The sequence below is a fragment of the Miscanthus floridulus genome, chromosome 3 (assembly GCF_019320115.1).
Source record: "Miscanthus floridulus cultivar M001 chromosome 3, ASM1932011v1, whole genome shotgun sequence".
In the NCBI taxonomy this organism is placed as follows: domain Eukaryota; kingdom Viridiplantae; phylum Streptophyta; class Magnoliopsida; order Poales; family Poaceae; genus Miscanthus; species Miscanthus floridulus.
In genome coordinates, this window is record NC_089582.1 from 41,550,280 (window position 1) to 41,576,472 (window position 26,193).

Consider the following 26,193-nt stretch of genomic DNA (forward strand, 5'->3'; position numbering starts at 1 on the left):
AGAACACGGAGCGACGAACGACACAGAAGGCCGCGGGAGGCGGGATTATAAATGTCCACGCAACCCGAGACACGACGGCACAGCACGAAACATGCTTTTTTAGCCCGACACGAGCACGGCATGACCCGGTGACATGCGTGCCTGAGCTGACCCGGCCCGAGATAACAGGCCGTGCCTGGGCCGCTGCTCAGGCCCGTGGGCCGGCACGGCACGGCCCGGCCTGCGTCAGCCGGCCCGGCAGCGGCCCGGCCACCCCCCCTCCCCCTCCTCACTCCACTCCTCTCCCCGCGGCCCAGCGCGGCCGCCCCACCATCCCCGCCTCCCCCCTCCTCATATATAAGTCGCACGCCCGCATGCCCAACAGCCAGCGCGGTCGCGGCTCTCCCCCGCGGAGCCCCACGCTCGAACGCTCCGTCGTTCCTCCCACCCCCGAACCCTAACTCCTTTCCCCTCCCCTTCCCCGCCGTCGGCGCCCCGCGCAGTCCCCTCCGCCGCGCCGCAAGCCCAGTGGCCAGTGCGGCCGCGGCTCTCCCCCGCGGAGCCCCACGCTCCGTCGCTCCTCTCACCCCCGAACCCTAACTCATTTCCCTTTCCCCTTCCCCTGCCCGCCGTCGGCGCCCCGCGCAGTCCCCTCCACCGCGCCACAAGCCCGCAACCGCAGGCCTCGTCTTCCTCCCGCGACGCGGCGCGGATGGCCTCTCCCTCCCTCAAGGCCTCCCAACGGCGGCAGTGACGCAGTGTCGAGCGCTGTTGCGGTGACGTCGAGCTCGGTAGCAGCAGTAGCGTCGAGCGGGCGGCCTCATCCATCCTCCACGGATCCCGCCTCATCCATCCTCCTCCTGGCTCCTACCGTCGGATCCGGTGGTCGCCGCCAGCCCGCTACCTCCCGCGACTCGAGCAGCTCGCGCCGACGGCCTCCCCTCCCCAGCCTTGCTCTCTCTCTCCTCCTCTTGGCCACCCGCTGTCGCCGCCGCCGCTGTTGGAGCACGCGGCCGATCTGAGGACCTCGTCTCCTCCGTCATTTCTTCCTTCCCCTGCTGATGCGGGCCTCAGGCCGGCCTGGCCTGTAAAAAAGGCCGGCCCGGTAAGGAAAGTGGCCCGACGGGCCGTGCCTGGACTGTCGGCTAGGCACGGTGGACTGGGGAGGCACGGCCCGGCGGCCCATCGTGCTCTGCCGTGCCGTGCCTGGCACGGGCCCGTGCCGGGCCGGATCGGGCGGCCCGAATGGCCATCTTTAGCCGGGATAGGAGTAGGAGGCGTGCAGTCGAAGCGTCCGCAAGCCTGTTACATACAATTGGGCGGGCGGCCGAGGTGCGTGCGTTGCTGCTGCTGGCTACTGGCTGCTGGCTGCTGGGCTGCCGAGTTGCAAGGAGCTGTGGCTGTGGGCTCTTTCCAGTTGGGCTATGGGTGCAGGCATTTGGGCCAGGGGGTGCGAATACAGAAAAAAATTGCACCCAGTAAACAAAACATGGATCCGCCCGCGGGACTGAAGAAAGGCTCAAGAGGATGATGCGCTCTAGCGTTTCTCGTCCGGTTCGCTTGGCTTATAAGTCGTACTTTTTATTCAATAAATAGTATTTTTCTCTCGTAACAAATCAGTCAACAGTACTTTCAGTTATGACTTATCAGCCAAGCGAACAGGGTGTCTGTTTCTGGTGACAGATGTTTCACTTTCACCATCCGTATTGAACTCCCCATCTAGCCATCAAACAGCCTGTTCGCTTGGTCGTATTTGGCTTATAAGCCATGACTTATCAGCCAACGAACAATATTTTTCTCTCACACCAAATCAGCCAACAGTACTTTCAGTCATAACTTATAAGCTAAACAAGCCCAAACGAATATGACGCCAAATTCCAAGCTATTCCATTTAGAAAATGATCCCGTTAATCTTTAGAAATTTTATTTATTTATTATATCCATTGTCCATCTCCATCTGCATCATTCTGTACGTCCTGGACCATCTGGTGCTCACATGGTGCTATGGGCTAGATGGGCCCTTCAAAATATTCCTAGGTCAAGGGTCTAAAGCCCATCTGTGATTCGTTGATGTTTTTTCTTATTTTTTTTTCTTTTGGAGATGATTTGCTGATGTGCTATGTCACCGCTAATGACCATTTTCAGAGCTACGAATGAAAAAAAAAATTAGAGCAAGATGATGTGACAACCTTAAATGAAATGTTGTGTTCACTTATATAACTAATTAGTACAACATTTGACTTAACCTACATATGTTAGGTTTTTTTTAAATACTTCAACACGGGTGTCCGTCCGCCCACGTCCATTCGAACGCAGCTTCCCACTCCGCCTCACCCGCCACTCTCCAGAAAATAAAATCCTCCCACTCTGTCTCTCGCCCTCCCCATCTCTTGGTCTCTTCTCGCGTCCGCTGGCAGCAGCAGAGCCCCGCGCGCGCCACCGCTGCTACCTTCCTGCACCCAAGCCAACCACGCCGCCTCCTCCCCCGGTTTGTGTAGTGCCTCCCCGACCTATCCCCCAACCTAGCACCATCGGGATGCCTCGTCGCTGCGGGTCGCCGTCGCTGCCCCTGCTGGTGGCGACTGGGCGCATGTGCTGGGGCGCGTCAAGTCATCCCTGGCCGAGCCAAGGGCACCCACGAGCGCAGGCGGTGTTGGTGGTGCTCACGCGCCACCACTCGTCGCCGGCTCTCACCATGACAGCCAGAATCGACCAACTCCTGCCTCTCTCCCTCTATGTTGCAAATGCTTGTTTCATATGTTTCAGATATATGTTGCAAGTGGTTCATATAGATATTGCAAAAGTAGATCGGGATGTTGCAAATGTTTCAAAGACATGTTGCAAGCGTTGGTTCAAAATGCTTCATCTGTTTTCAAACTATGTTGCAAGCATTTTGATCTGGATGTTGCATATGTTTCACACATATGTTCGAAATGTTTTAGCTGTTTCAGTCTTATGTTACAGCAAGTATTTTCACGTTGCAAGATGCAAGCGTTTTATCTAGATGTTGCATATGTTTTCACACATATATTTCAAGTGTATGCTATAAATGTTTCATATGCTTTAGATATATGTTGCATTCAAGTGTTTTATGTTTAGAGAGAGTTATGGGGGATGTCGATGTTTCACCACCGATAGCCTGCCACGGGGATACCCGGGGCAGTATGTTCGGGCTTCGGCGTATGCAGAACTCGACGGTTAACGCAAGAGACAGTCGATTTATCCTGGTTCAAGCCCTCGATCGTGGATCGAGTAATAACCCTATGTCTAGTCGGTGTTAGCCTTTGCGTTGGATTGATTGTCAAGTGTTGTGTTATACAATTGTTGTCCTCTTCGTCCAGGAGCCCTGCCCTCCTTTATATAGTCAGGAGGCCAGAGTCCTAGTCGATTTATAATGAGAGTTATTAGTAGGATTACTGAATAGTACTACTACTAGGATTACAAGGGAAGAATCCTAGTTAGACTAGATCTTCTCTTTCCTTTGTGGGGTATCCTATGGGTCCCGTATCGACAAGCCCCCGAGCACTTCATGGTTGAGCTCTAAAAGTCTCGTTTTGCTCTTTCAGGTCTTGATGAGTAGTAACAAACGTCATCCGAGTGCTTTCTAGAGTGAAACCTTGTAGCGCTTCTTAGGACCTTCGAGTGGTAAGTGCTTTTTTGAAGAAAAAGTATATCCATCTGGTTGTAGCCCCCGAGCCTCTTGCTATTTGAAACAAGTAGCTGGAGGATCTTGTCTTGAAGTTGCTCTGTTTGTTCGTTGAAGTTTTATCAAAAAGAACTCGAATATGGCTCGTTCCAGGTTCTTTTTGTCATAATGTCTTGAAGTGGTCTGCGTTGAGGAAGTCTTTTGGTGACGTGCGCTTTTTTGAAGGAAAAGTGCACTCACTAAGTGTAGCCCCCGAGCCTCTTGCTATTTGGAACAAAAAGTTGGAGGGTCTTGAATCTTTATGTTGTTTGAAAATTTATGTTCTAAAGTAGTTCCTGAGAGTTGGGTTATGTCATCATTTGAGTAGTTTTGCGGCATCTTTTCGAAGCAGCCCTTTAGTCTTGGATTAAACCATCATCCGAGTAGTTTCGTAGCATGCAGCCTCCGAGCGTATATCCTTGTTGTTTTGTTCAGGAAGAACTCGGATGCGAGGTCTTGGCATATTCTTTGATAGTCTGCTGTTGTCAGAGGTAGTTGTATGGTGGTGGTTGAGTGTAAATGCCTTTTGTTCATGGGTTGTACTGTGCTGGTATATTCTTCCGAATATGCCAGTCTTCGAGTACTGTTCCCTCTCGCCTGAGTCATCTATTATTGAGTCCTGTCTTTTCACTGTGTCCTTTGTTAGGCTTATTTCGTTGGTACTCCTAGTCCATGTGCGCCGCTCCTTTGATCTATAAATACTATCCCGGAGTGCTTGTTTTCATCCATTGGACATTCTGTTTAAACCTTCATGGTCATGAACATGGTAGTTTGTGAAGTAGAGCAGCCCCCGGGCATATTTTGTAGTTCCTTTGCGTCTTGTCATAGTTGGAGGAAGTCTTGTGATAGGGATTAGAGGTAGGCTAATTCCGCGACAGCATTGTACCAGGATGTACATGGCGGTAGTTGGAGGAAGTCTTGTGATGTGGGCTTCGTTCCTTCATCTGGTAGTTCTGGGTTGATCCTCGTCGCCTGTCTTGAGACTGTCCGGTGCAGATCAACACCATATCCAGCATCACATCGGTCTTGGGTAGACAGATGCCCGCCGGCCTTCTCTGCTCCATGTTGCCCTGCCGTGCTGCCGATTTCCACCTTAGATGCACTGCGTCCGTCCTTTGAAGAAAACAGTGTAGCTGATGGCGCTTTGTCCTTCCGAGTAGCAATTTGGGACACGTAGTCGTTTCAGAGCCTAGCCGTGTCCGTGTTCCTCTTTGCTACTTTGCTTTTCATGGTACCGAGTTCGTTGGGTCTTGTAAGATTTGTAATCTTCTATTTTTGAAGCCGCTTGTAATGGAACGAATCTTGTCTTCTGAGTTGTCTTTTACTTTTCTACTGTGATCCCTGTTCGTTCATGAGATTACCGAGTTCTTTCTTAAATAACTGGGTTCCTTTGTTCCTTGTGAGGTAGCCCTTTCTTTCTTCTTGGTTTGACGAGTTGTTCTTGTAGCGATCTGATAGCCCTGCCATGGTGTTGGACGGATAAGTCTAAAATCTACCCGTTGGTATGTACCGTTGTGTGGATTTGTGCCCTCCGTCGTTTTAGCTGCGTCGGTAAATGGACCGTTGCATTCTCACACTGTGTTTTAACGGGCCTTGTGGGCCGTTTTTATTACTGAAAAATCTATTTAAAGACCTTTTATCTTCCTTTCTTTTGCTACCCAGCTCTTGCCTTTAAACCCTAGCTTTCAGAAATCCGCCGCCGTCATCGTCGCTGTCACCCGAGCACCATCATCCTAGCTTCATCTTCCCTAGTGCCTTTTTGCTTCCGCCAATTCATGGGAAAGAAGAAAACCGCAAGCAAGTCCCAGGCGACCTTCGTAGATGAGGAGTCATCCCTTTCTTTGATCGAAAATCAGGAGTTTGTGGCCATGAGGGCTGCTCAGAAGGTTTGGTCGGCTCCAACAACAAGCGAAGACCAGCTGCGCGAGCTCATCGGCGATGGCTTGATCCAAAGCAAAGTCATCGCTGAATGGAGAGTTCCGGGCAAGCATCGGGTTCCAGCTCTGGGTCCTGGTGAGATTGTCCTCTTCGTTTCCTTTGTCCGCGCCGGACTTTGCCTTCCTGCTTCCACCTTCCTTCATTAGTTTCTTGGTTATTTCAGGGTTAGTCTGAACCATCTAACCCCTAATATCGTTCTCCATCTTTCTATTTTCATTCATCTTTGTGAAGCTTTCCTTGGAATCCCTCCTTCTCTATCTCTTTTTCGCTTTTTCTTTCGTCTGAAACCTCAACCCCGCCGCGAAGAAACCAGCGTTCTTGGCGGTTGCGGGATTCAGTTTTGCCAGGGTCTCAAGATTAAGTTTTTTGACTATGACCTGGTCAATTCTATAAAAGATTGGCGTGCCGAGTGGTTTTACGCTGCCAATTTGATCCCTTCCCTTGTCGTCCACTCTAGATCTGGTCCTGTGGTGAATGACCGATGGGACAAGAAACTTGAGTCACCTGCTGAGATTCAAGTGATCCAGCCACTCCTTGATAGGATTAGTATGCTGAAACAGCAGAGTTTGACCGGCTTTGGTATTGTTTCAAGCTTTCTTCGTCGCCGGGTTTAGCCTTTGAAAGAGCGGGAGCACCTTGGCTTCGAGTATTCTAGGGCCGAGGATCCTTCACGCATGGTCCTAGCTCTTGAGCTGACCGGTGAGGAGGTACTCAAGCGTCTCTAGAAGATGCTGAAAGGAGTGAGCATCATTCCTCCTGCTATCTCTAAGTTCTCAGCCAACAACCCACCCCCAGTTGTGAGTTGTCTATCCCTTTGTTTGGGTACTTTATGTACTCTTGCTGCATCCGTTTTTGCTTAGCTTTTCTTTGTTTCGGTGTTTTATCCTTTTTCGCAGGAGCTTGGGCAGAACTTTGTCGACCCGATCCCTCTTGATCTTCTCCCTGCCGTGGCGGAGACTAGGGATAAACTTGCTGGAACTTCTGCAACTAGTAAATCCCAAACCTCTACAACCCTTCCTAGGGTTTCTTCCAGATTTGTTGATGTATATGAAGAATATGTTCCTCGTCTAGTCCCTCATGGTCCTCGTAGTGTCCCAAAGAGGGGGCGAACGGATAGGTCTTCATCTGGCCTGCCTGTCTCCAAGAAGCCTCGCAAACCAAGTACTCCCTCAGGTACTCCAGTTGTTGCTAGCATGCTCTTAGGTGAGCACATTTAATACTCTTTGTTCCTTTGTTTTCCTGTTTCTCTCTTGAACCGAGTACTTTTTATTCTTTTTTCAGTAGGTGCTCTGGTTTCCTTGGCTGAGGGAGACGAGGATGATGAAGTACCCCTCATCATGCGGTAGTGAGTTGTTTTTTATATTCCTGTTGCATTGAATTTTTCTTCTTTGTCTTGACTTTTAGTCTTGAACTTTTTGAAGTAATTGAACGTCGGGTGTGAGTTCTTCTGAGGCTCCCGCGCCGACTTCTTCTGAAGCTCCGGTGTCGAGTTCTTTGGTAGCCTCGGTATCGATCTCAACCGCTCCTCCAGTGCAAAGTTCTTCCACGGCTCCAGCCCCGACTTCTTCCGCGGCTCCGTTATCGGCTATCCCGCTCCCGTCACCGGGTGGCAGGGGCATTTTCACCGTCGTGGTTCCCCTACGAGGCCTTCTTTTGGCTTCGTGAAGAAGAAAGTGGTTGGGTGAGTAGATTCTGGCTTTATCTTTTTGGCTTCTATCTTCCTTCTTCTGGTTCTCATCGGTGCTTCCTTTTATCAATTTTTAGTGTTTCGTCTTCTCTCATTTCTTCATTGACTTCTTCTCTGCCTTCCGCCATGCCAACGAGTTCCGAGCCTCAAGACTCACAACATACTGTTGATGAAGTTGCTGTAGAGGCTTCGGAGCTACCTGGCGAAGTTGTGGACTTGGCCGCTCCGGAGGTGACTGTGGCCGTCGCGCCGGGTCCTTCTGAGGGTTTGGCTTCGGCTTCCATGGAGGTTGCTTTGGTCGTTCCTTCTTCGCCCCAGCCGGCCTCTCCTTCCCCTTCTCTTGCTTCCGGCGGTCTCTCTTTTTCCGGTGACGTGGTGCAACAGTTCGATGCCACCCATCGGTTATCGGAGCTGACCGCAGCCTGGGGGAGCTTGTCGACCCTCGTGACTTCTTTTAGTGAAAAGCTCCAGGTAAGCTTTACTGCCACTCCTCTTTTGCATGCTCATTTTTCTTCTGCCCTTATGCCTTGTTTTCTCTTTGTCTCTTTTTGCTCAATCTTTCTCTCGTGATCATTCTGGCTTCTTTTTCTCATCTGAAAATGAGAGAAAGTTGTCTTCTGAGGTGAACGCTCCGAAAGCCGATCTCGACCTCCTCCAGGCTAAGTTGGAGACAGAGCGTCAAATGTACCAAAAGGAGGAGAAGACCCTTCATGCCCGGGTAGTAGAGACAGAGAAACAGAGGGATGCCGCGGTGGAATCTGCGAAGAAAGAATGCAAAGGTGCCACGGGTTCTGCTTGTTTCTTCTTGTATTTTGACTCCTTTTTTCGCTGACTTGTTTTTCGGTGTCTTGTCTAGTTCTCCGAGCTGAAAAGCAGAAGCTCTCGGAGAGTATCGATGAAATGAAGGCTCTTGTCCGCTCTAGTCATAACAAGGTTGAGGAGGTAATTACTCATGCTGAGGAAGAACTCGCCCTTGCTAAGCTGATTAGGCGTGGAGCTGATAGAGATCTTGTGCAGGCCAAAAAAACTATTGAAGGCTTGTCCGGGAAGCTGGCGACGGCTACTGAAAATTGGAACATTTTGTGGAAATCTTTCCGTTCAGTAGCTGATGTTCTCCGGACTCCAGCGGATGACGGGCAATCTTGGGCTCAGTTCATTCCTCGGATTCTGGCTCGTTTTCAAGAGTTCACGAAGAAGTGCGCTCAAGTATGTACCAAGAATGTGCTGGCCCAGGTCCAGGTTCTTGCTCCAGAGGCGCCTCTGTCCAAGATAGCGGAGGAAGCTGATAGTCAAGAATACCTTGATGCCGTTGAGAGGATGGAGCCTGAAGTCGAAGATTTAGCCAGTAGGGTTGTAGACAGTCTTAATATTGATATTTCCCTTCCTGATGATAATGCCTGATCCAATTAACTAGTCTCTTGTAATATTACACTCCTCCTTAAATGAAGATTCTTTATTTTCGTTGATGTATTCTTTGCCTGGGTGTGGTCGGAGTTACTTGACTTGCTGAGTACTTTGTCCCATTTTCGTCTCTGCTCCGTAAACAACTCTATGCGTTATCCTGACGAAATCCCTCGATTTGTCGAGTACTTTTCTTTTCTTTCTCTTTTGTGATCCGTCGAGTGCTTTGTCCACACTATAACTTGTTAGATGTAAATCTTTGTGTTGACAACCTTTCGTCCGCGCTATGTAAAAACGACTCGGCATAGAATGTTGCCTTAACGAACTTCAGCATCCGAATGTTTGCTTGTGCTTTTCTGAGGAAAAAGTATTCCTATCTGGATGTAGCCCCTGAGCCTCTTGCTTTTCGGAACGAAGAGCTGGAGGGTCTTTTGAAGCTCAATTTCGGTCGACTAGTTTTAGGTGTTAGCTTTTAGCTACCCTCATCGGCGGGCTCAAGCGTGTTTTCAGCTATTTTGCTCTCGGCCGGGATGCTCAGGCATGTTTTCAGCCATTTTGCTTTTTGTTTCGGGTGTTAGCTTTTAGCTACCCTCATCGGTGGGCTCAAGCGTGTTTTTAGCTATTTTGCTCTCGGCCGGGATGCTCAGGCATGTTTTCAGCCATTTTGCTTTTTATTTCGGGTGTTAGCTTTTAACTACCCTCATCGGCGGGCTCAAGCATGTTTTTAGCTATTTTGCTCTCGGCCGGGATGCTCAAGCATGTTTTCAGCCATTTTGCTTTTTGTTTCGTGAAAACAACTCGTTGAAAGTCATGACAAGACATGCTGTGGATGAATATCATCTTTATTGATCATGAATATAAACTAATACATATGTTGTCGAAGAATATTGTCCTTTGTCGATTGTGAACGTTGGTCCCTTGTGGCTTGCATAGCTGTTTTTCTTGAGTTGTTTTTACGCATAGAATCTTCTTAGCTGGCTGATGTGCCATGTATTGCTGACTTCTCTTCCATCTTCAGTAATTAACTTGTATATGCCTGGTCCGGTGACTTTTGTGACAATGAACGGACCTTCCCATGGACTGAGCAGCTTATGTCGTCCATCAGTCTTTTGTATCCTTCTTAGCACTAAGTCTCCAACTTGTAATGATCGAGGATGGGTACTCTTGTTGTAGTGTCGTCTTAAACGTTGTAGGTATCTGGCTGATTGGAGGGTAGCGTTTATTCTAACTTCTTCTAAGCTGTCGAGTTCTAATCTTCTTGTGTGTTCTGCTTCTCCTTCATCGTATTGTTCTATCTTGAGTGATGTCCAGATCAAGTCAGCAGGCAGTACGGCCTTTGACCCGTAAACTAGGAAGAAGGGTGAGTAGCCTATTGCTCTGCTTATTTGAGTTCGTAGGCCCCATACTACTTTCGGTAATTCTTCAATCCATTTGGACCCATAGTCCACTAGTTCTTCGTATAACCTTGGTTTTAATCCGGCTAGTATGAGTCCATTAGCCCTTTCTACTTGTCTGTTGGCTTCTGGATGTGCAACAGACGCATAGTCTATACTAAAACCATAGTCTTGTGCCTAGCTTTTGAATTCTGTAGCTATGAAGGGGGAGCCTAGATCTGTGATGATTCAATTGGGCATGCTGAAGCGGTGCGTAATGTCTTGGATGAACTCGACTGCTTTGGTTGCGCTGTACTTCGCGAGTGGTTTGTATTCAATCCACTTGGTGAACTTGTCGATTGCTACAAAGATGTACTCAAAGCCGCCTTTTGCTTTCTTCAGGGGTCCTACTTGATCCAGCCCCCAGCAGGAAAAAGGCCAAGTGGGTGGGATGCAGATAAGATTGTGAGCTGGTACATGGGCTTGTCTTGCAAACATTTGGCAACCTTTGCATTTTCTGACAAGTTCTTCTGCGTCTTTCAAAGCAGTTGGCCAGTAGAATCCGGTGCGAAATGCTTTGCCAACCAGTGTCCTTGAGGCGGCATGATTTCCACAGCAACCTGAGTGTATTTTGTCTAGGATCTCTTTGCCTTCTTCAAATGAGACACATTTTAGGAGTACTCCTGATGATGCTGCTCTTCTGTAAAGTCTATCTCCTACTAGAACGTAGTTTTTGCTTCTGCAAACAACTTGGGTGGCTTCTGCTTTATCTGCTGGCAATTTATTTTCTTTGATATAGTCGATGAAAACTTGGCTCCATGAAGTGTTGATTACCAAGATCTGAACGCCTTTAGCCTGAATTTCATGGGTTGTTTCACCGGTTTGTTTGATAGAGGGAACTGATAGCTCTTCTATGAATACGCCGGGTGGAACCTTCGCTCTATCTAATCCGAGCTTGGTAAGGACATCTGCTGCAATGTTGGAATCGCGCAGGACGTGTAAAATTTCTAATCTTTGGAAATGTTTTTTAAGTTTCTGTATTTCAGCACAGTAAGCACCCATGTTTTCTTTGGTGCAATCCCAATCTTTGTTGACTTGGTTGATGACTACTGCTGAATCGCCGTATATGAGTAATCTTTTTATTCTGAGGGTAATTGCCACTCGTAGCCCGTGGATGAGGGCTTCATATTCTGCTTCGTTATTTGTAGCTTGCCATAATATCTGAAGGACGTACTTGAGTTGTTTTCCTTCTGGAGAAATGAGGAGGACGCCTGCACCGGCTCCGCCTAGTTTGAGTGACCCATCAAAGTACATCTTCCAGTGGTCAAGGATTGTATCTGATAAAGGCTGTTGAATCTCTATCCACTCGGCCACAAAATCGACAAGGGCTTGAGATTTGATTGCTTCCCGTGGGGTGAAATTGATGTTAAGAGCTTCGAGCTCGAGTGCCCACTTTGATATGCGTCCCATCGCATCTCTGTTGTGTAAGATGTCTCCGAGCAGGAAGTTTGTCACCACTGTGATCTGGTGGCTTTCAAAATAGTGGCGAAGCTTGCGTGAAGTGATCAATAGGGCGTAGAGTAGTTTTTGTACATGCGGGTACCATATTTTTGATTCAGATAATACTTTGCTGATGTAGTATACGGGTCATTGTACTTTATACACGCGTTCTTCTTCTTCTCTTTCTACGACTATTGCCGTGCTGACCACAGCAGTAGTCGCCGCAATGTATAGTATCATATCTTCGTCTTTCCTTGGGGGTGTGAGAATTGGTGAGGATGTGAGGTATGCCTTAAGTTTCTTGAAGGCTTCGTCGGCTTCCTTTGTCCACTCAAACTTGTCTGTCTTCTTTAGTAGTTTAAAGAAAGGTAACCCCTTTTCGCCGAGTCTTGATATGAAACGGTTGAGGGCCGCCATGCATCCTGTTAGTTTCTGCATATCTTTGATACTTCTAGGTGGGCCCATTTCTGTTATAGCTCAAATTTGTTTAGTGCTGGCTTCAATCCCGCGCTGACTGACCAAAAATCCGAGTAGTTGTCCTGAAGGAACTCCGAATACACATTTATTTGGGTTCAACTTCCATCTCCATCTCTTCAAGTTTTCGAATGTTTGCTTTAAATCTTCAATTATAGTGTTTGGGTTCTTTGTTTTCACCACTACATCATCCACGTATGCCTCCACATTTTCACCGATTTGATCCCAAGGCAAGTTTGGATAGCTCTTTGGTATGTGGCGCCGGCGTTCTTTAGTCCAAACGACATGGTCTTGTAACAGTAAGCACCGAACGGAGTAATGAAAGATGTCTTGCTCTGGTCTTGTTCTTTTAATGCGATCTGGTGATACCCTGAATAGCAATCGAGAAAGGATAATAGTGCAGACCCTGCTATTGAGTCGACTATCTGGTCAATGCGTGGTAGCCCGAATGGATCTTTTGGGCAATGTTTGTTGAGATCTGTGTAGTCGACGCACATACGCCACTTGTCCGTGTTCTTCTTCTGCACAAGGACCGGGTTTGCTAGCCAGTCTGGATGAAGGATTTCTCTAATGAATCTGGTTGCCATCAGTTTTGTGATTTCCTTTTTAATCGCTGCCTTTTTGTCGGGTGAGAATCGTTGTAGCCGTTGCTTTATAGGCTTAGAGCTTTCACTAACATCAATTCTGTGCTCAGCCAACTCTCTTGGGACACCTAGCATGTCGGCCGGCTTTCAAGCGAAGATATCTTTGTTGTCCCGAAGAAAGTTGGTGAGTGCGAGTTCCTATTTTGCCGAGAGGTGAGCACTGATGGTTGCTGTCTTGGAGGTATCGCCAGTACCCAGATCGATCTGCTTGACGTCGGCTTCTTTTGGTGGCGTGATGATGCTGGGCTTTTTAGCCGGTATTTCTAATTCTTCTTTGCTTATCTCTGCAGCAATTGTGGCTATTTCTTTTCTACTTTGGTCATCTTGTGCTCTGGCTGCAATCTGGATTGCTTGAACATCGCAGTCAAAAGCGCGTTTCAAGTCACTTCGAAGGGAAAGTACTCCATTAGGTCCTGGCATCTTGAGCAGCAAATACGGGTAATGCGGTATCGCCATGAATTTTGCTAGTGCCGGTCGTCCAAGAATCGCGTGGTATGATGACTCAAAGTCCGCCACCTCAAATTTGATGAATTCCGTACGGTAGTTTGAGGGTGTTCCAAAAGTGACTAGTAGAGTAATTTGTCCGAGCGGCATGGCTGCTTTGCCGGGTACTATTCCGTAAAAAGGTGTGCTTGTTGGTGTGATCATCCCGGCGAGTTGTAGTCCCATCTTCCTTAGTGTTTCCGAAAAGATGATGTTGAGTCCGGCTCCCCCGTCGATTAGTACTTTGGTGACAGTCATACCGGCAATAGTTGGGTCTAGAACTAGTGGGTAATGGCCTGCGTTCCCTACGCTAGTCCATTGGTCTTCTCTTGAAAATTGGATCTATCCCTGATAGGATTTCGCCGTGTTGTCGAGCCCAAATGGAAAAGAACTCGACTTTTTGAAAGAACTCTGAGGGTAATCCGAGTTGTTTTGGGTTGTGCTCTGGAATCCTGCCAAAAAAGAACTCGGTTTCTTGAAAGCACTCGAATAAGACTTCACCTTGGACACGGAGCTTGAATTCGAGTCGGATGCGCGTAGCCGCAAAATCTTATTCGAATCGGATATTATGAGCTGCGCAAATCTTCTGGTGAGCTGATCCGTCATAGTTGTCGAAATAGGAAATTCTTCATGATGATCCGGATCTTTGAGGAGATGGTTTTGAAGCTTGCCGTAGTTGTCCGCCTCGCAGATCCATGAGCCGAAGATGAAAGTTGATCCCGTCGGGAAGATCATGTTATCGAGGTCCATCGAGCTCTTGGATGCAAAGTCGTCGAAATCCCCTACCTGGCGCGCCAGCTATCGATGTTTTACCACCGATAGCCTGCCACGGGGGTACCCGGGGCAGTATGTTCGGGCTTCGGCGTATGCAGAACTCGATGGTTAACGCAAGAGACAGTCGATTTATCCTGGTTCAGGCCCTTGATCATGGATCGAGTAATAACCCTACGTCCAGTCGGCGTTAGCCTTTGCGTTGGATTGATTGTCAAGTGTTGTGTTATACAATTGTTGTCCTCTTCGTCCAGGAGCCCTGCCCTCCTTTATATAGTCAGGAGGCCAGAGTCCTAGTCGGTTTATAATGAGAGTTATTAGTAGGATTACTGAATAGTACTACTACTAGGATTACAAGGAAAGAATCCTAGTTAGACTAGATCTTCTCTCTCCTTTGTGGGGTATCCTGTGGGTCCCGTATCGACAGGGGAACGGCCCGAGTGCCGAAGATGCAGCGCGCTGGTAGTCTGCGGACGGGGCATGCTCGTCCTCATCCCGGCTCCTAAGTCCTGCCCGTGCGGAGAGCGAGGAGGGGGTCAGGAGAAGGAGCTGCAGGTGCAGCGTTTCCCGTGGGCGTCCGGACTCACGGAGAAAGAGGAGGGGGTCATGGGGAAGGAACGGTCGGCACGACGTTTTTCCTGTGGGCGTACGTGACAGAGGAGGCACGAGCATCCGGACGCGCGCTTTTGTCGGACGTCCGGGCGCTAGTATCCCCCTTTGTGTGTGGTGGGGTGGGGTGTGGGGGATAAGGTTTTCTGAGTTAGTATATGGAAACAAACAGTGGTATGAGAGTAGGATTGGAAATAATAAACAGGGATATATATAATATAAATAAATGGTTGACGCTAACATAAATCTGGAAGAGAGATCACGGAGCAGCAGTATGACAGCATTATCTGGGCCGGCCTTTTGCTACTCCAGCAGCCTCTCTTTCTGTACTCCATCTGAGAGCAGTCACCCTTTATGCAGCAGCACCCACAGAAACAGGGTGCTACCACACCTCACACCGCCAGCACCTCCCCTTTTTCTATCCCTTTCCCTCTTGTGTTGTGGGCTGGGAGTGGGTCCCCCCTCTCTCTCCTCCCTCTGTCTGTATCATCACCCTCCTTCCACTGGAAGGAAAAGGAAAAAACCCTCTCTTTCTTTCTTTCTTTCCCAGCTCTCTCTCTCTCTCCCTCTCCACCCGGCCGCCACCATGTCAGGCCTCTACAGCCAGGGCTTCTCCCCTGCAAGAACCCTCTCCCCCCAGATTAGGAGCAACCCCGACGCTGACAGGTACTGATTTCTCACCCGGATTACTTGCTACCAACTCTTGATCCGACGATTGCTCCGTTTCCGCGCTTCCTTCCCTTCTCCCCCCCGCGATTGATTGGTGGTGCGGTGTGCTGACGGTACCGTCCCTGCTTGCTTCCTCCGCAGCCAGTACTTGGCCGAGCTTCTCGCGGAGCACCAGAAGCTGGGGCCCTTCATGCAGGTGCTGCCCATATGCAGCCGGTTGCTCAACCAAGGTGAGATCTTTTTTTTTTTATCCCTCGCTTGCTCACTGTTGCTTGCCGATTGGTGGCAAATCCTGTGCGCATCAAGCTCAGAGGGGGTTTCTCTGCAATCGAGATTGGGGAATCGCCAGGCTTCAATGCTCGGGTGGCTGCCGATCTTTTTCTGCAGCTTTTATGCTGGTTGGGGATAGTAGAGTTGCCAAGCCGTCATCTTGATTTGTCTTCACTGGCGTAGAGCTATCCCTTTAGTCTTATTGTCCCTGTTTCGGGATTGGGTCGACCTTTAGGTGATGTAGCGGATTGTTTTGATTCTCTTGCTACCAAGTTTGGTAATGAGTTCTTAGTTCATACTAGTTGATCCACCATCATTGATCAAGATGGCTGAAAACAGCATAGAGTCCATTGATCAGGGAAAGTTTATATAGGGGAGGCAATCAATTGTTCATTCCATCCTCGTGGCTTACGTTGTGCATAGTAGAGTGATGACTTAGTTGGACTGCATTGCATATTGTTTCAATTTGAGGAAACCATCTGCAAGACTACACACTCTGCTATCTATAACCTTTTATTTGACATGTTTCTTATCCTTTTTTTATGTGTGGTGCTATTATGACACCCTATGTTAAAACAATTTATTATTTCTTCTTTTCTGACTACTAACTCTGCTGATTTTCTTTTCTTCTGTCATTTGTGTCATGTAGAAATCATGCGGGTATCAAGCATGGTTCATGACCATGGATTTAGTGATCTTGACAGACGCCGGTTTAGAAGCCCTAGTCCTATGTCTTCACCAATTGTCCGGCCTAATCTACATGGCAATGGATTTGGTCCTTGGAATGGGATGCACCAAGAGGTAGGTGTATAATATATTAATTGCTGAAATAAGCTTCCTTTTTTAACATGTTCTAATCCCTTCAGTAACCTTCGTTTGTTATGCTATATTTTCATTGTTTTTGGAATTCCAATTCTTACAACATTCTGATGACGGACAAAATCATGAAGGCTATGATGCTCTATAGAATGTAATAAAAAAAACAAGCCCCGTAAATCTGCTCCCAAAGGGAGTCGACCCGGGCCTGCTGGGTGCTACTAAGGCACTACAGCCATTAGGCTGCAGAACCGTATTGTTACAATGTTCTGTAGTGATGATACTTGAGTCCTAGAGGGTGTGTCTATGTCATATATAGTAATGTCTACTTTTAATATAACAGAGATTGGGCCTTCCTCCTCCTGGAACAAGTATGGATTGGCAAGGAGCACCACCTAGTCCTGGCTCTTATATTGTCAAGAAGATCGTACGCTTGGAAGTTCCCGTCGACTCTTACCCTAATGTACTGCCTCCCGCAACCTGTGCAATTTATCCTTCAGCACTGAATGACATTTCTTTTCTAATATCTTCTATTTTAAATTTTCTCTAGTTCAACTTTGTGGGGCGCATTCTAGGCCCAAGGGGTAATTCTCTAAAGCGAGTCGAAACATCAACTGGCTGCCGTGTTTTTATTAGAGGAAAGGGTTCCATCAAAGACACAGAAAAGGTAACCAAAATATTGTTTTGCTTAAGCGCACCACACTTGTATGTTTCTGTACTTATGCTATCTTAAATTTAGCAAGGTTTTATAGCTAGATAGGTGAAAGAGCTCCTCTATTAAAGTATTGTCTGTCAAGAAACTCTACGAGCTGCATGCCACTTCAGATTTCTTGGTTGACTTCTAGTACTAACATTGTTCTACTAGTCTTGCTTTTGTCATTTCTGCAATAGACTAGACATCAGCATTCACGATCAGAAAACAGGAGCCAAGCCTTTTTTTTTCCTTGACTTGATCAGAAAACACGAACCAAGCCCTTTTTTTCCAGTTGGACTAACTCAGACAGTATAAGAACAAACATAATTTTGGACAGAGTGACAGAATAAATGAATGCTTACTTAGGCATCACTTGCTTTTTATTAGATTAGATCTTGTTGGCTTGGGACAGAGTGACAGAATGTCCTGCTCAAGATCCCGATCCCCCCTGCCCATGGGACCCTGAGAAAGAGCAGCATTGTGATGACTAAGGGCAGTAGGCCACTTACCTTAGGCAAATAATTTCAGGAGGAATTCTGCCATTTTTGCACTCTTCGTTTCTTTCTCTATCCTTCAGACAAAGCATCATTAGTTTGTCCATTTTTGTTTATGGCACAAATTCAAACCAAGGAGTGCTTCTATTCTGCGCTTATTGTTTTCTCGCTGTCACTAAATCAAAATATTTATGGCATAGAGCTTCAATGGATTGAAGCAAAAACTATGGGTTGCCTACTTATTTTTTTCTTAGAAGCTGTAGATAAGCCACGCAAAACAGGGCCGATCCTAGATACACAGCTGGACTCTCCCCACTTCTAACTTTTGGCTCTCCCTATCAATAGCAGCAGAAGCGCTGAAAAAGAATTGGTGTTTCGGAGGCTTGCTTCTAACTTGTTTGTTAAAGGCTTTGTTGTTGTTGTTTCGGAGGCTTGCTTGTTTTTTTTCTGCCTTAGGGCCAATCCTAGATACATCTATATTGTGAATATCCAGTAACCCTACTAATGATACGGATATTTTTGGTCAGTATCCAAGTCCAGATATTCAATGTCTGACACCGTATCCAAATCTAGATAATCAGAATCATATATGATGTCAATATCCATTCATATCGTATCCAACACAGCGACACTATCTGACACTATCTGTAACCAAATCTGATTTCGAGAAAAAAAAATGACTATTTGAATTCGTATCCGTAGGTATCCATCCGTATCTGATCCATTTGCCCCCCTAGCTACTCGAGCCCTCTACCGAAGATGGCTTGAAGAATCACATCTATTTGCTGTTAGTTTCGCTCGCTATGCCACGACCTAGATTTTGGTAACTTCTCAAATAGTAACATTTGGTTATTCCTTATGGTCAGATATGTTCAATTACTGCAAATGAATTCCATGTGAAGTTTCAGCACTGCTTTGTTGTGTTTTCTTCTTGTTATGGACTGTGGCTATGTTTTGGGATTCAGTCTGACCTCTTTAACTTATTCCCCTTACACCATTATTACAGCAATCAAGAAGTCATATTTCCCCTTCCTGTCATTCTCCGTAAGGGTACGCTTTTTTTTGTTGTTACTTCAGGAGGAGAAGCTTAAAGGAAAACCTGGGTATGAACATCTGAATGAGCCACTGCATATATTGATCGAGGCTGAGTTACCAGCAAATGTCATTGATACAAGACTGAGACAGGCACAAGAAGTCATGGAAGAATTGCTAAAGCCAGTGGTAAGTTCTTCTAGTGTACAATAAACTATACCGGGACACTCTTATGTCAAATACTGGGGCACTCTTATGTTAATTGGTCAATGCTGTGGAAAGATTACATGATCCATGTATTAAATCTAATAATGTTTGGATATTTGTCACTTCAGGTATCTATCTAACTCATTTTAGTTTGTAAATCACTACTCCCTCCATTCTCATATGAGAGGCGTATTGGTTCTAGAAAAGTTTTCGCATATGACAGGCGCATAAGGAGTGGACGCCTCGGTTCCGCATGCATGCATGTGAGTTTTCCAGAGGAAATAACTCTGACGCGTGCATGCAGTCCGTTTATCGATCGCAAGTCATTTACTTCTTCCCAATGGCCAGATGCACGCATACTTAACTTGCTCTCAGTCGTACTGCTTCCCTTTCATACAGCCAGCTCTCGCTCTCAGCCATGGAGGAAGTGTCGCTCTCGGACGCACTTCTATCTCTGCTCACCACTTCCATTATGGCATCGCTCAGCCCCTCACTGCCACCGGCACCAGACTCGGCCACCTCGCCAGAGTTCCTTCGTGGCCTCATTTGGGTTCTAGACTCCGAGGATGAGGCTGATGAGGATGCGCTCGTGGCCGAGATCGACGAAGTGGTTGCCGCAGCCGAGATCGATGAAGCAGTTGCCGGGGCTGAAACCAAGCTTGTCGTCGCGGCCGAGATCGACGAAACAATTGCCAGGGCCGAAACCAGCAACGGTAAAGATGCATTAGACCATGAGGAGTGGCGCTGTCGTCGCGTCATTGGGATTCCGTGCTCTCGTTGTGGTCTCATACATACGTTAGGAGCTTGGATCTATGGCTTCAAGGAGTTTTACTACTGGTAATTTTCCCTAACATCAATGATCTAAAGATGGACGGCGACACCATAATGTTCCTGTAGAGACACCTCACACCCAATATGGGGGGGTGACCTTCATATATATAGCCAATATGGCTGGGTATACAAGGAATACAATCAAGTATACATAGCAAGTGCTAATTATAGCTAATCACACATAGACTTGCCTAATACCCGCCCGCAGTCTAAGCGGGAGGATCCCGGATGCATAGACTGGACGTAGAGTGTCAACAGGTGTCGACGTAGAGTGACACTCAGCCATGCCGGCGCGTTGAAGAAGCTCAACGGCGTACTGTCGCTGGGATAAGAACAAGCCGTTGGTGGAGCGAGTGACGGAGATGCCGAGGAAGTGATGGTGTGCGCCCAGGTCAGTCATGGCAAACTCAGAGTGGAGGCGCCCAATGATCTGCTGAAGAAATGCCATCGAGGGCGCAGTAAGGACGATGTCGTCGACGTACAGAAGCAGGTAGGCGATACTGGTCCCGTCTTTGTAGACAAAGAGGGAGGTGTCGGAAGTCGAGGCGATGAAGTCGAGCTGGCGAATGTATGTTGCAAAACGCTAGTACCAAGCTTGAGGAGCTTGCTTCAGGCCGTAGAGGGAGCGCTGCAATAGACACACATGATCAGGAAAAACAGGGTCGACGAAGCCTGGGGGCTGCTGGCAGTAGACGGTCTTCTCCAGATGTCCATAGAGAAAAGTGTTCTTGATGTCTAGCTGATGAATAGGCCAGGCGCGTGAGGCAACAATGCTGAGGACAGCCCGGATGGTTGCTGGTTTGACCACCGGGCTGAATGTCTCGTCATAGTCGATGCCGTGGCGCTGGGAGAAGCCACGAACCACCCAGCGAGCCTTATGGCGGGCGAGGGTACCGTCGGAGTGGTACTTGTGCTTGAATATCCACTTGCCTTTGACCACGTTGGCGCCGGGTGGCTGGGGCACGAGGCGCCATGTCCCGTTGTCGATGAGCGCCTTGTACTCAGCCATGGCCGCACACCAGTTTGGATCAGCCAAACCGCTACGGTAGTTGGCGGGAAGCGGAGACAGAGTGGTTGTCGCAGAGAGCCCCACATACCGCACAACCGGCATGGCCCCGGACTGGGTCCGCGTGATGCGTCGTTCCTGCTGTACGGGAGGTGATGGTGGAGCTGCGGGCACCTGTGGCTGCTAGATAGGAGCAGTAGCCTGCTGGACAGGGGCAGGAGGCTGCTGAACAGGCATAGGAGCCTGCTGGACAGGTGCAGGAGCCGGTCCTGGTGTTGTAGAGGACCCGTCATGCGCCCGGGGACGCCGGCTGTAGACAAGCCGGATGTCCCGAGCTGGTGGAGCGGCGTGAACAATAGCTGGAGCCGGGGCAGCCGCTGGAGGAGCAGCAGGTGGTGGATCGGCTGCTAGTGGAGCAGCAGGCAGTACGGGACCGTGAAACAAGATCGTGGGTCGTTGGTCAGCTCCTCAATGAATCCTTGGTGTGGCTGCCCAACAGCAGTGGGCAAGGATGCAGGACGCACCGGCACTGTAGTACCTGCAAGCAAAAAATCCAGGTCGCTTGGCGAGGACCTGGAGGGGTAAAGCCCGAAGGGAAAACAAGTCTCATTGAAGACCACATGGCGAGAGATGATGACGCGCTGAGTGGCCATGTCGAGACAGCGGTACCCCTTGTGGGAAGAGGGATAGCCGAGAAAAACACAAGCTGTGGAGCGAGGGGAGAGTTTGTGGCGAGCCGTGGTGGTCAAGTTCGGATAACAGAGACACCCAAAGACACGTAAGTGGGAGTACTCGGGAGGTTTGTTGTGGAGGAGAGTATATGGAATGGTGTGGCGAACAGCAGAGCATGGACGCCTGTTCAGAAGGTATGTGGCTATGGCGAGCGCCTCAGCCCAGTACTGAGCAGGCATGTGTGCATGGAGGAGCATCGTGCGACTGATGTTGCTCAATGTGCGAAGGTGTTCAACCTTGCCATTTTGTGGGGAGGTATATGGACACGAGAGGCGTAAATGAATACCACGGGAAGCAAAGAGAGTATGGAGGGTATTGTTTATGAACTCAGTGCCGTTGTCGGCTTGGACAGCTTTGATGGCAAGGCTGAATTGAGTGTGGACATAATTGCAAAAATTTGTAATATGTGTGGAGACTTCAGATTTGCGAGTGAGGGGAAAGGTCCAACAGAAGTGAGTGAAATCATCAAGGAAAACGAGATAATATTGATACCCGGATACACTGGCAACCGGGGATGTCCATACATCACAATGAACAAGTTCAAAAGGCATGGAAGTATATGAACTGGAATCTGAAAAAGGAAGGCGCACATGTTTGCCAAGCTGACAAGAATGACATAGCAAGAATGACATAGCAGGTGCTCTACTTTATTACAGGTGATGGACGCATTACGACAAAGAATGTCAATGGTGGCGGAGCTGGGATGACCAAGACGATGATGCCAGAGGTCGGTGGAGATGGCAATGCTGGCGTGTGGAGCGGAAGACGCAACAGGGAAGGTGTAAAGGTCGCCAGCACTATTGCAGCGAAGCATCACGCGTTGGGTCGGGATATCCTTGACAGAAAAACCAAGAGCGTCAAATTCTATAGAGCAGTTGTCCCTAGTAAATTGATGGACAGATAGCAGATTGCAGATTAGGGATGGGACAACTAAGACATTATTAAGATGAAAATTTGACTCTGGTGTATGAAGAACAGACTCACCACGACATGAAATAGGAAGAGTTTGACCATTGCCAACGGTAATGGAAGAGTAAGGAGGAGGATGGCGAGAAAGGAGTATACCATCCGAGGAGCTCATGTGGGAGGAGGCGTCGGAGTCCAGGACCCAGGGATGCTGGCCCTGGAGATGCATCTGATTGAGTGCAGCAACAAGACCATCCTGGTTCCACATGGGAGCCTGTTGGGAGACGTGGAGCGGCGCAAATGTCGTCGGGGGCTGTGTAGGCGCGAAAGCCGTGTGAGCCTGAGGAGGGGCGCCAAGCAGGCCTGGGCGCTAGCAGCCCTACTGAGCTGAAGGAGGGCCCTGTGGCGCCCATGGATTGTAGCAAATCCAGGGGCCCATGGGTCGGTATTGGCCATTGTGGCCAATGCCGCCGCGCTGCTGCGTAGGGCCGCTGTTCCAGCCACGCCGGCCCTTGCCCTTGCCCTTGCCGCCGTTGCTGTTGCCACCGCTGCCGCCCTTGTTGCTACCGTAGCCGGTCACGTGTGGGTTGTGTACCTCCAGAGTTGGCTGTGGCAGCGAGAGCACTGCACCCGCCCGGGCTGGTGCAGCCAGACTCGGCGGTGGCGAGGAGGGCGGTGCTGGCGACCGTCTTTTCGTCGTTGGCAAGAGGGAGCTCCTTGAGTGCCAACATGTCATGGGCTCTGGCGAAAGTGGGAAGTACAGCGGAGTTGGCGATGTCGTCGGCGATGTTGGAGAAGCGAGGATTGAGGCCACACAGAAGGGCGAGGACAAGCCGTGAGTCCTGGACAGGATGGCCGATGTCGCGAAGAGCGGTGGCCTTGATCTTCAGCCGCTAGCAGTACGCCGAGATGGTGATGTCACCTTGCACCATGGAGTGAAATTCGTTGAGGAGGAAGATGGCGCGCGGCTCCCGATTGGCGCAGAAGATCCCTTCAATGGCCACCCACAGATCACGGGCGGTTGGATCGGCACCGTCCATGGCGAGGTCGAGGACGGAGTCGGAGATCCAGCCCCGGACGCAGCACTCCGCGGCATCCCACTGAGGATCATCAGGTCGAGGGGGAGCAGAGCCGTCGATGTGCGAGCGAAGGCTGAACTTGCCGCACAGCGACTTGAAGAAGAACGCCCACTTGGAGTAGTTGGATTGAAGGTCCAGCGTAATGGGGGTGTGGGACTTGACATTGACTGTGGCGTAGTTGTGAGCCACGATCGGTGCAGCAGCGCCAGCGCTCATGGCAGGCATGGTGGGAGTGCCTGTCGCGGGCAGGGTGCCGGCACTGGTGGCCGAGGAGGAGGAGGCCGAGGTGTCCATGGGAGAGGGGGCAGCCGGTGAGGTTGGACGGGCGCGAGGGAGTCGCGCGCGTGGGGGCTGCAGCGCGAATAGAAGGGGTCGTGGGGGGGGGGGGAGGTCGGGAAATTAGGATCTGATAGGTTGATACCATGTAGAGACACACCTCACACCCAATATGGGGGGGGTGACCTTCATATATATAGCCAATATGGCTGGGTATACAAGGAATACAATCAAGTATACATAGCAAGTGCTAATTATAGCTAATCACACATAGACCTGCCTAATAGTTCCCTGAGCACATGCTCATATTCCAGACTCAACCAATGTAGGTGACAAGCAAGATTAGTTGTTGCGCATATTCCAGACTCATCAATGGCATCCCAATCGATCGGACTGCCATTGAGGTCCCAATCTGGCGTTGGCTCTTGGTTGAGATCGAATCCTAATTGTGCCATGGATTGGAGAGGAGAGGTGAGCACAGGACTTGTGCATGGAAGACGGGAATATATAGAGAGCCATGGTGGATTCAAAATTTGGGGTCGCAAGAGTTTGCCTAGCGTGAGCGTTGGAATCTTTGGCGCTGTGTTTTTTATAACCGATGTTCCCGTGGAACCGAAATTGAGTCGTACGTGGGATATAGTAGAAGAACCAAACGATTTGCCAAAAATACGATCGCGAGACGGCACGGCGCGGGCGTCGCAAGAGAGCGAGCTAGAGCGCGCGCAAGCGTGGCAGGATTTCCTGGCATGCGGAGCGTCGCGGACGGTTGGGACATTGCGCGTGCAGCATGCAAGATTAATTAGCGCGGCCAGGAGTTAATAAGATTTAGATGGAAGTTTGGATTCCTTGGTCTTGGTGAAAACTTCTTAGACGCCTCTCATATGAGAATGGAGGGAGTATTACAGACTAATGGTTTCAAGCTTTGCATTACTTAGTATCTAGTGACTTCTAGCAGACAACATGTACCCTATATTATTCTGTCTTGTCTAACTATGCAAACTGAAGTCAACGACAAAAGGAAATGTATATACTAAAACTGGAAAGTTTGTAGTATGCTATTCAATTGCAACTTTCTCAAAATATGAAGCATTCGTACTTTTGCCTAATATATCGCTAACTGCATGTAAATCATGAATTTCCCTGAAGTAAAATTAAAATGGACATTTTGGGATGTGTGTACCTATTACTTTTAAAACATTATCTAGCTGTGTCTTTGTGCATGTAGATTGGACATACAAAGGTTCATAGGTAAGTTTCTCTCAAAGGATACTATAGTATTATAATATTGAAAGGTTAAGATACATTGTCATTCTCGACAATACCACCTCTTTGTCAGTGACTTATGGCAGTATTAATTGGTTCTGTAGAGAAGATATATGTGTTGTCGTTTACTTGCAAGTAGTGGCCAGAGAAGAAATGCTATACTGAACTCTGAATACCATTAGCTTTGGCCTGTTGTGGCTGAGAGCAATTTCTTCACTCAATGTTTCTGTAAAGTGTTTCTCACTTCGCAGTCACTTCTCAGTCATTGTATGCATAGATTGTATTTTTCGTTATATATTCTTCTCTAACTTCTTAGAAATTATGTTGAATTATGAGTGTCTTAAGTTTCAGAGCACGCCTAGCTCAGAACTCAATTTTTGCGTTCCTTCGATGTAGGAAGAGTCACAAGATTTCTACAAGAGACAACAGCTGAGGGAATTGGCTATGCTAAACTCAACTCTGAGAGAAGATAGCCCTCATCCTGGAAGCGTCTCCCCTTTCAGTAACGGTGGCATGAAACGCCCGAAACCAAGCCAGTAGAGAAGCTTTTGGTTCTCTACCCTTCAGTCGTTCATGGTGCAGCACCAGCAAGGTGCCCTTGAACTTGCGCTGTCCGTGTCGTGGGTGCTTGTGTAAGAAAACGTATGCATTTGCTGCTGGACAGGTAGTCTGGTACCAAGTGTGTCGTCCCCTTGAGATGAGGAGAAATTGATGGCTGTTGAACTGTCTTGATCTTCGGTGGATCCAGCCATGCTGTTGTAACTTGTAAGGTGATGGACATTCGTTTTATTCGTTATTGATTGTTAACCCTAAGTAGATCATGATGCTGAGGATAGGGGTTCCAGGGGAGACTAGTTAAGCCCTGATAATGTGAGCTGTTCTTTTAGGTGTTTAATTAGCTTGTATTATTCACGTTACATTGTGGAGTTGCAACATCACAGATGATGACGCACTTCGCTCTATGATAGTTTGATGACAACTTTGAATGAACCATGTGAATTCAGAATGTTAGTACTTCTGTGAATCGATGGGGCGTTTATATAATGTGTATTTTCAAATGAACTGCCCGCTAAATTATATTTTAGTTACTCCCTCCGTACCTGAATATACTAATGTCTAGAGCTATTATAAGTCAAACTTTTTTTTTAAAATTTGATTGAATTTATAGAAAAGAGTCAAGATTTATGACACCAAACTATATTTTTATAACATGGTGTCACAAATATTTATATTTATATTTTTTATAAATTCGGTGAAACATAAAAAGTTTGACTTAAGAAACTCTAGCAAATTGATTTATTTAGAGACAGAGAGATACGAGCAGCTGTATCTGACCTACCCATCAGAATAGTGTGTGGTTCAATTGATGCCCGT

General features: G+C 48.3%; 1 protein-coding gene across 1 annotated transcript; it reads left to right on the forward strand.

Moving 5' to 3' along the window:
* Positions 1 to 15,051: 15,051 nt before the first annotated feature.
* On the forward strand, positions 15,052 to 25,809 carry LOC136541603 (KH domain-containing protein SPIN1-like). The gene is made up of 7 exons (XM_066533577.1): positions 15,052 to 15,210; positions 15,355 to 15,443; positions 16,133 to 16,284; positions 16,643 to 16,762; positions 16,850 to 16,966; positions 18,565 to 18,708; positions 25,216 to 25,809. Exons 1-7 carry the CDS (start codon positions 15,131 to 15,133, stop codon positions 25,357 to 25,359), a joined length of 846 nt encoding a protein of 281 aa, XP_066389674.1. The 5' UTR covers positions 15,052 to 15,130; the 3' UTR covers positions 25,360 to 25,809.
* The last annotated feature ends 384 nt before the right edge of the window (positions 25,810 to 26,193 follow it).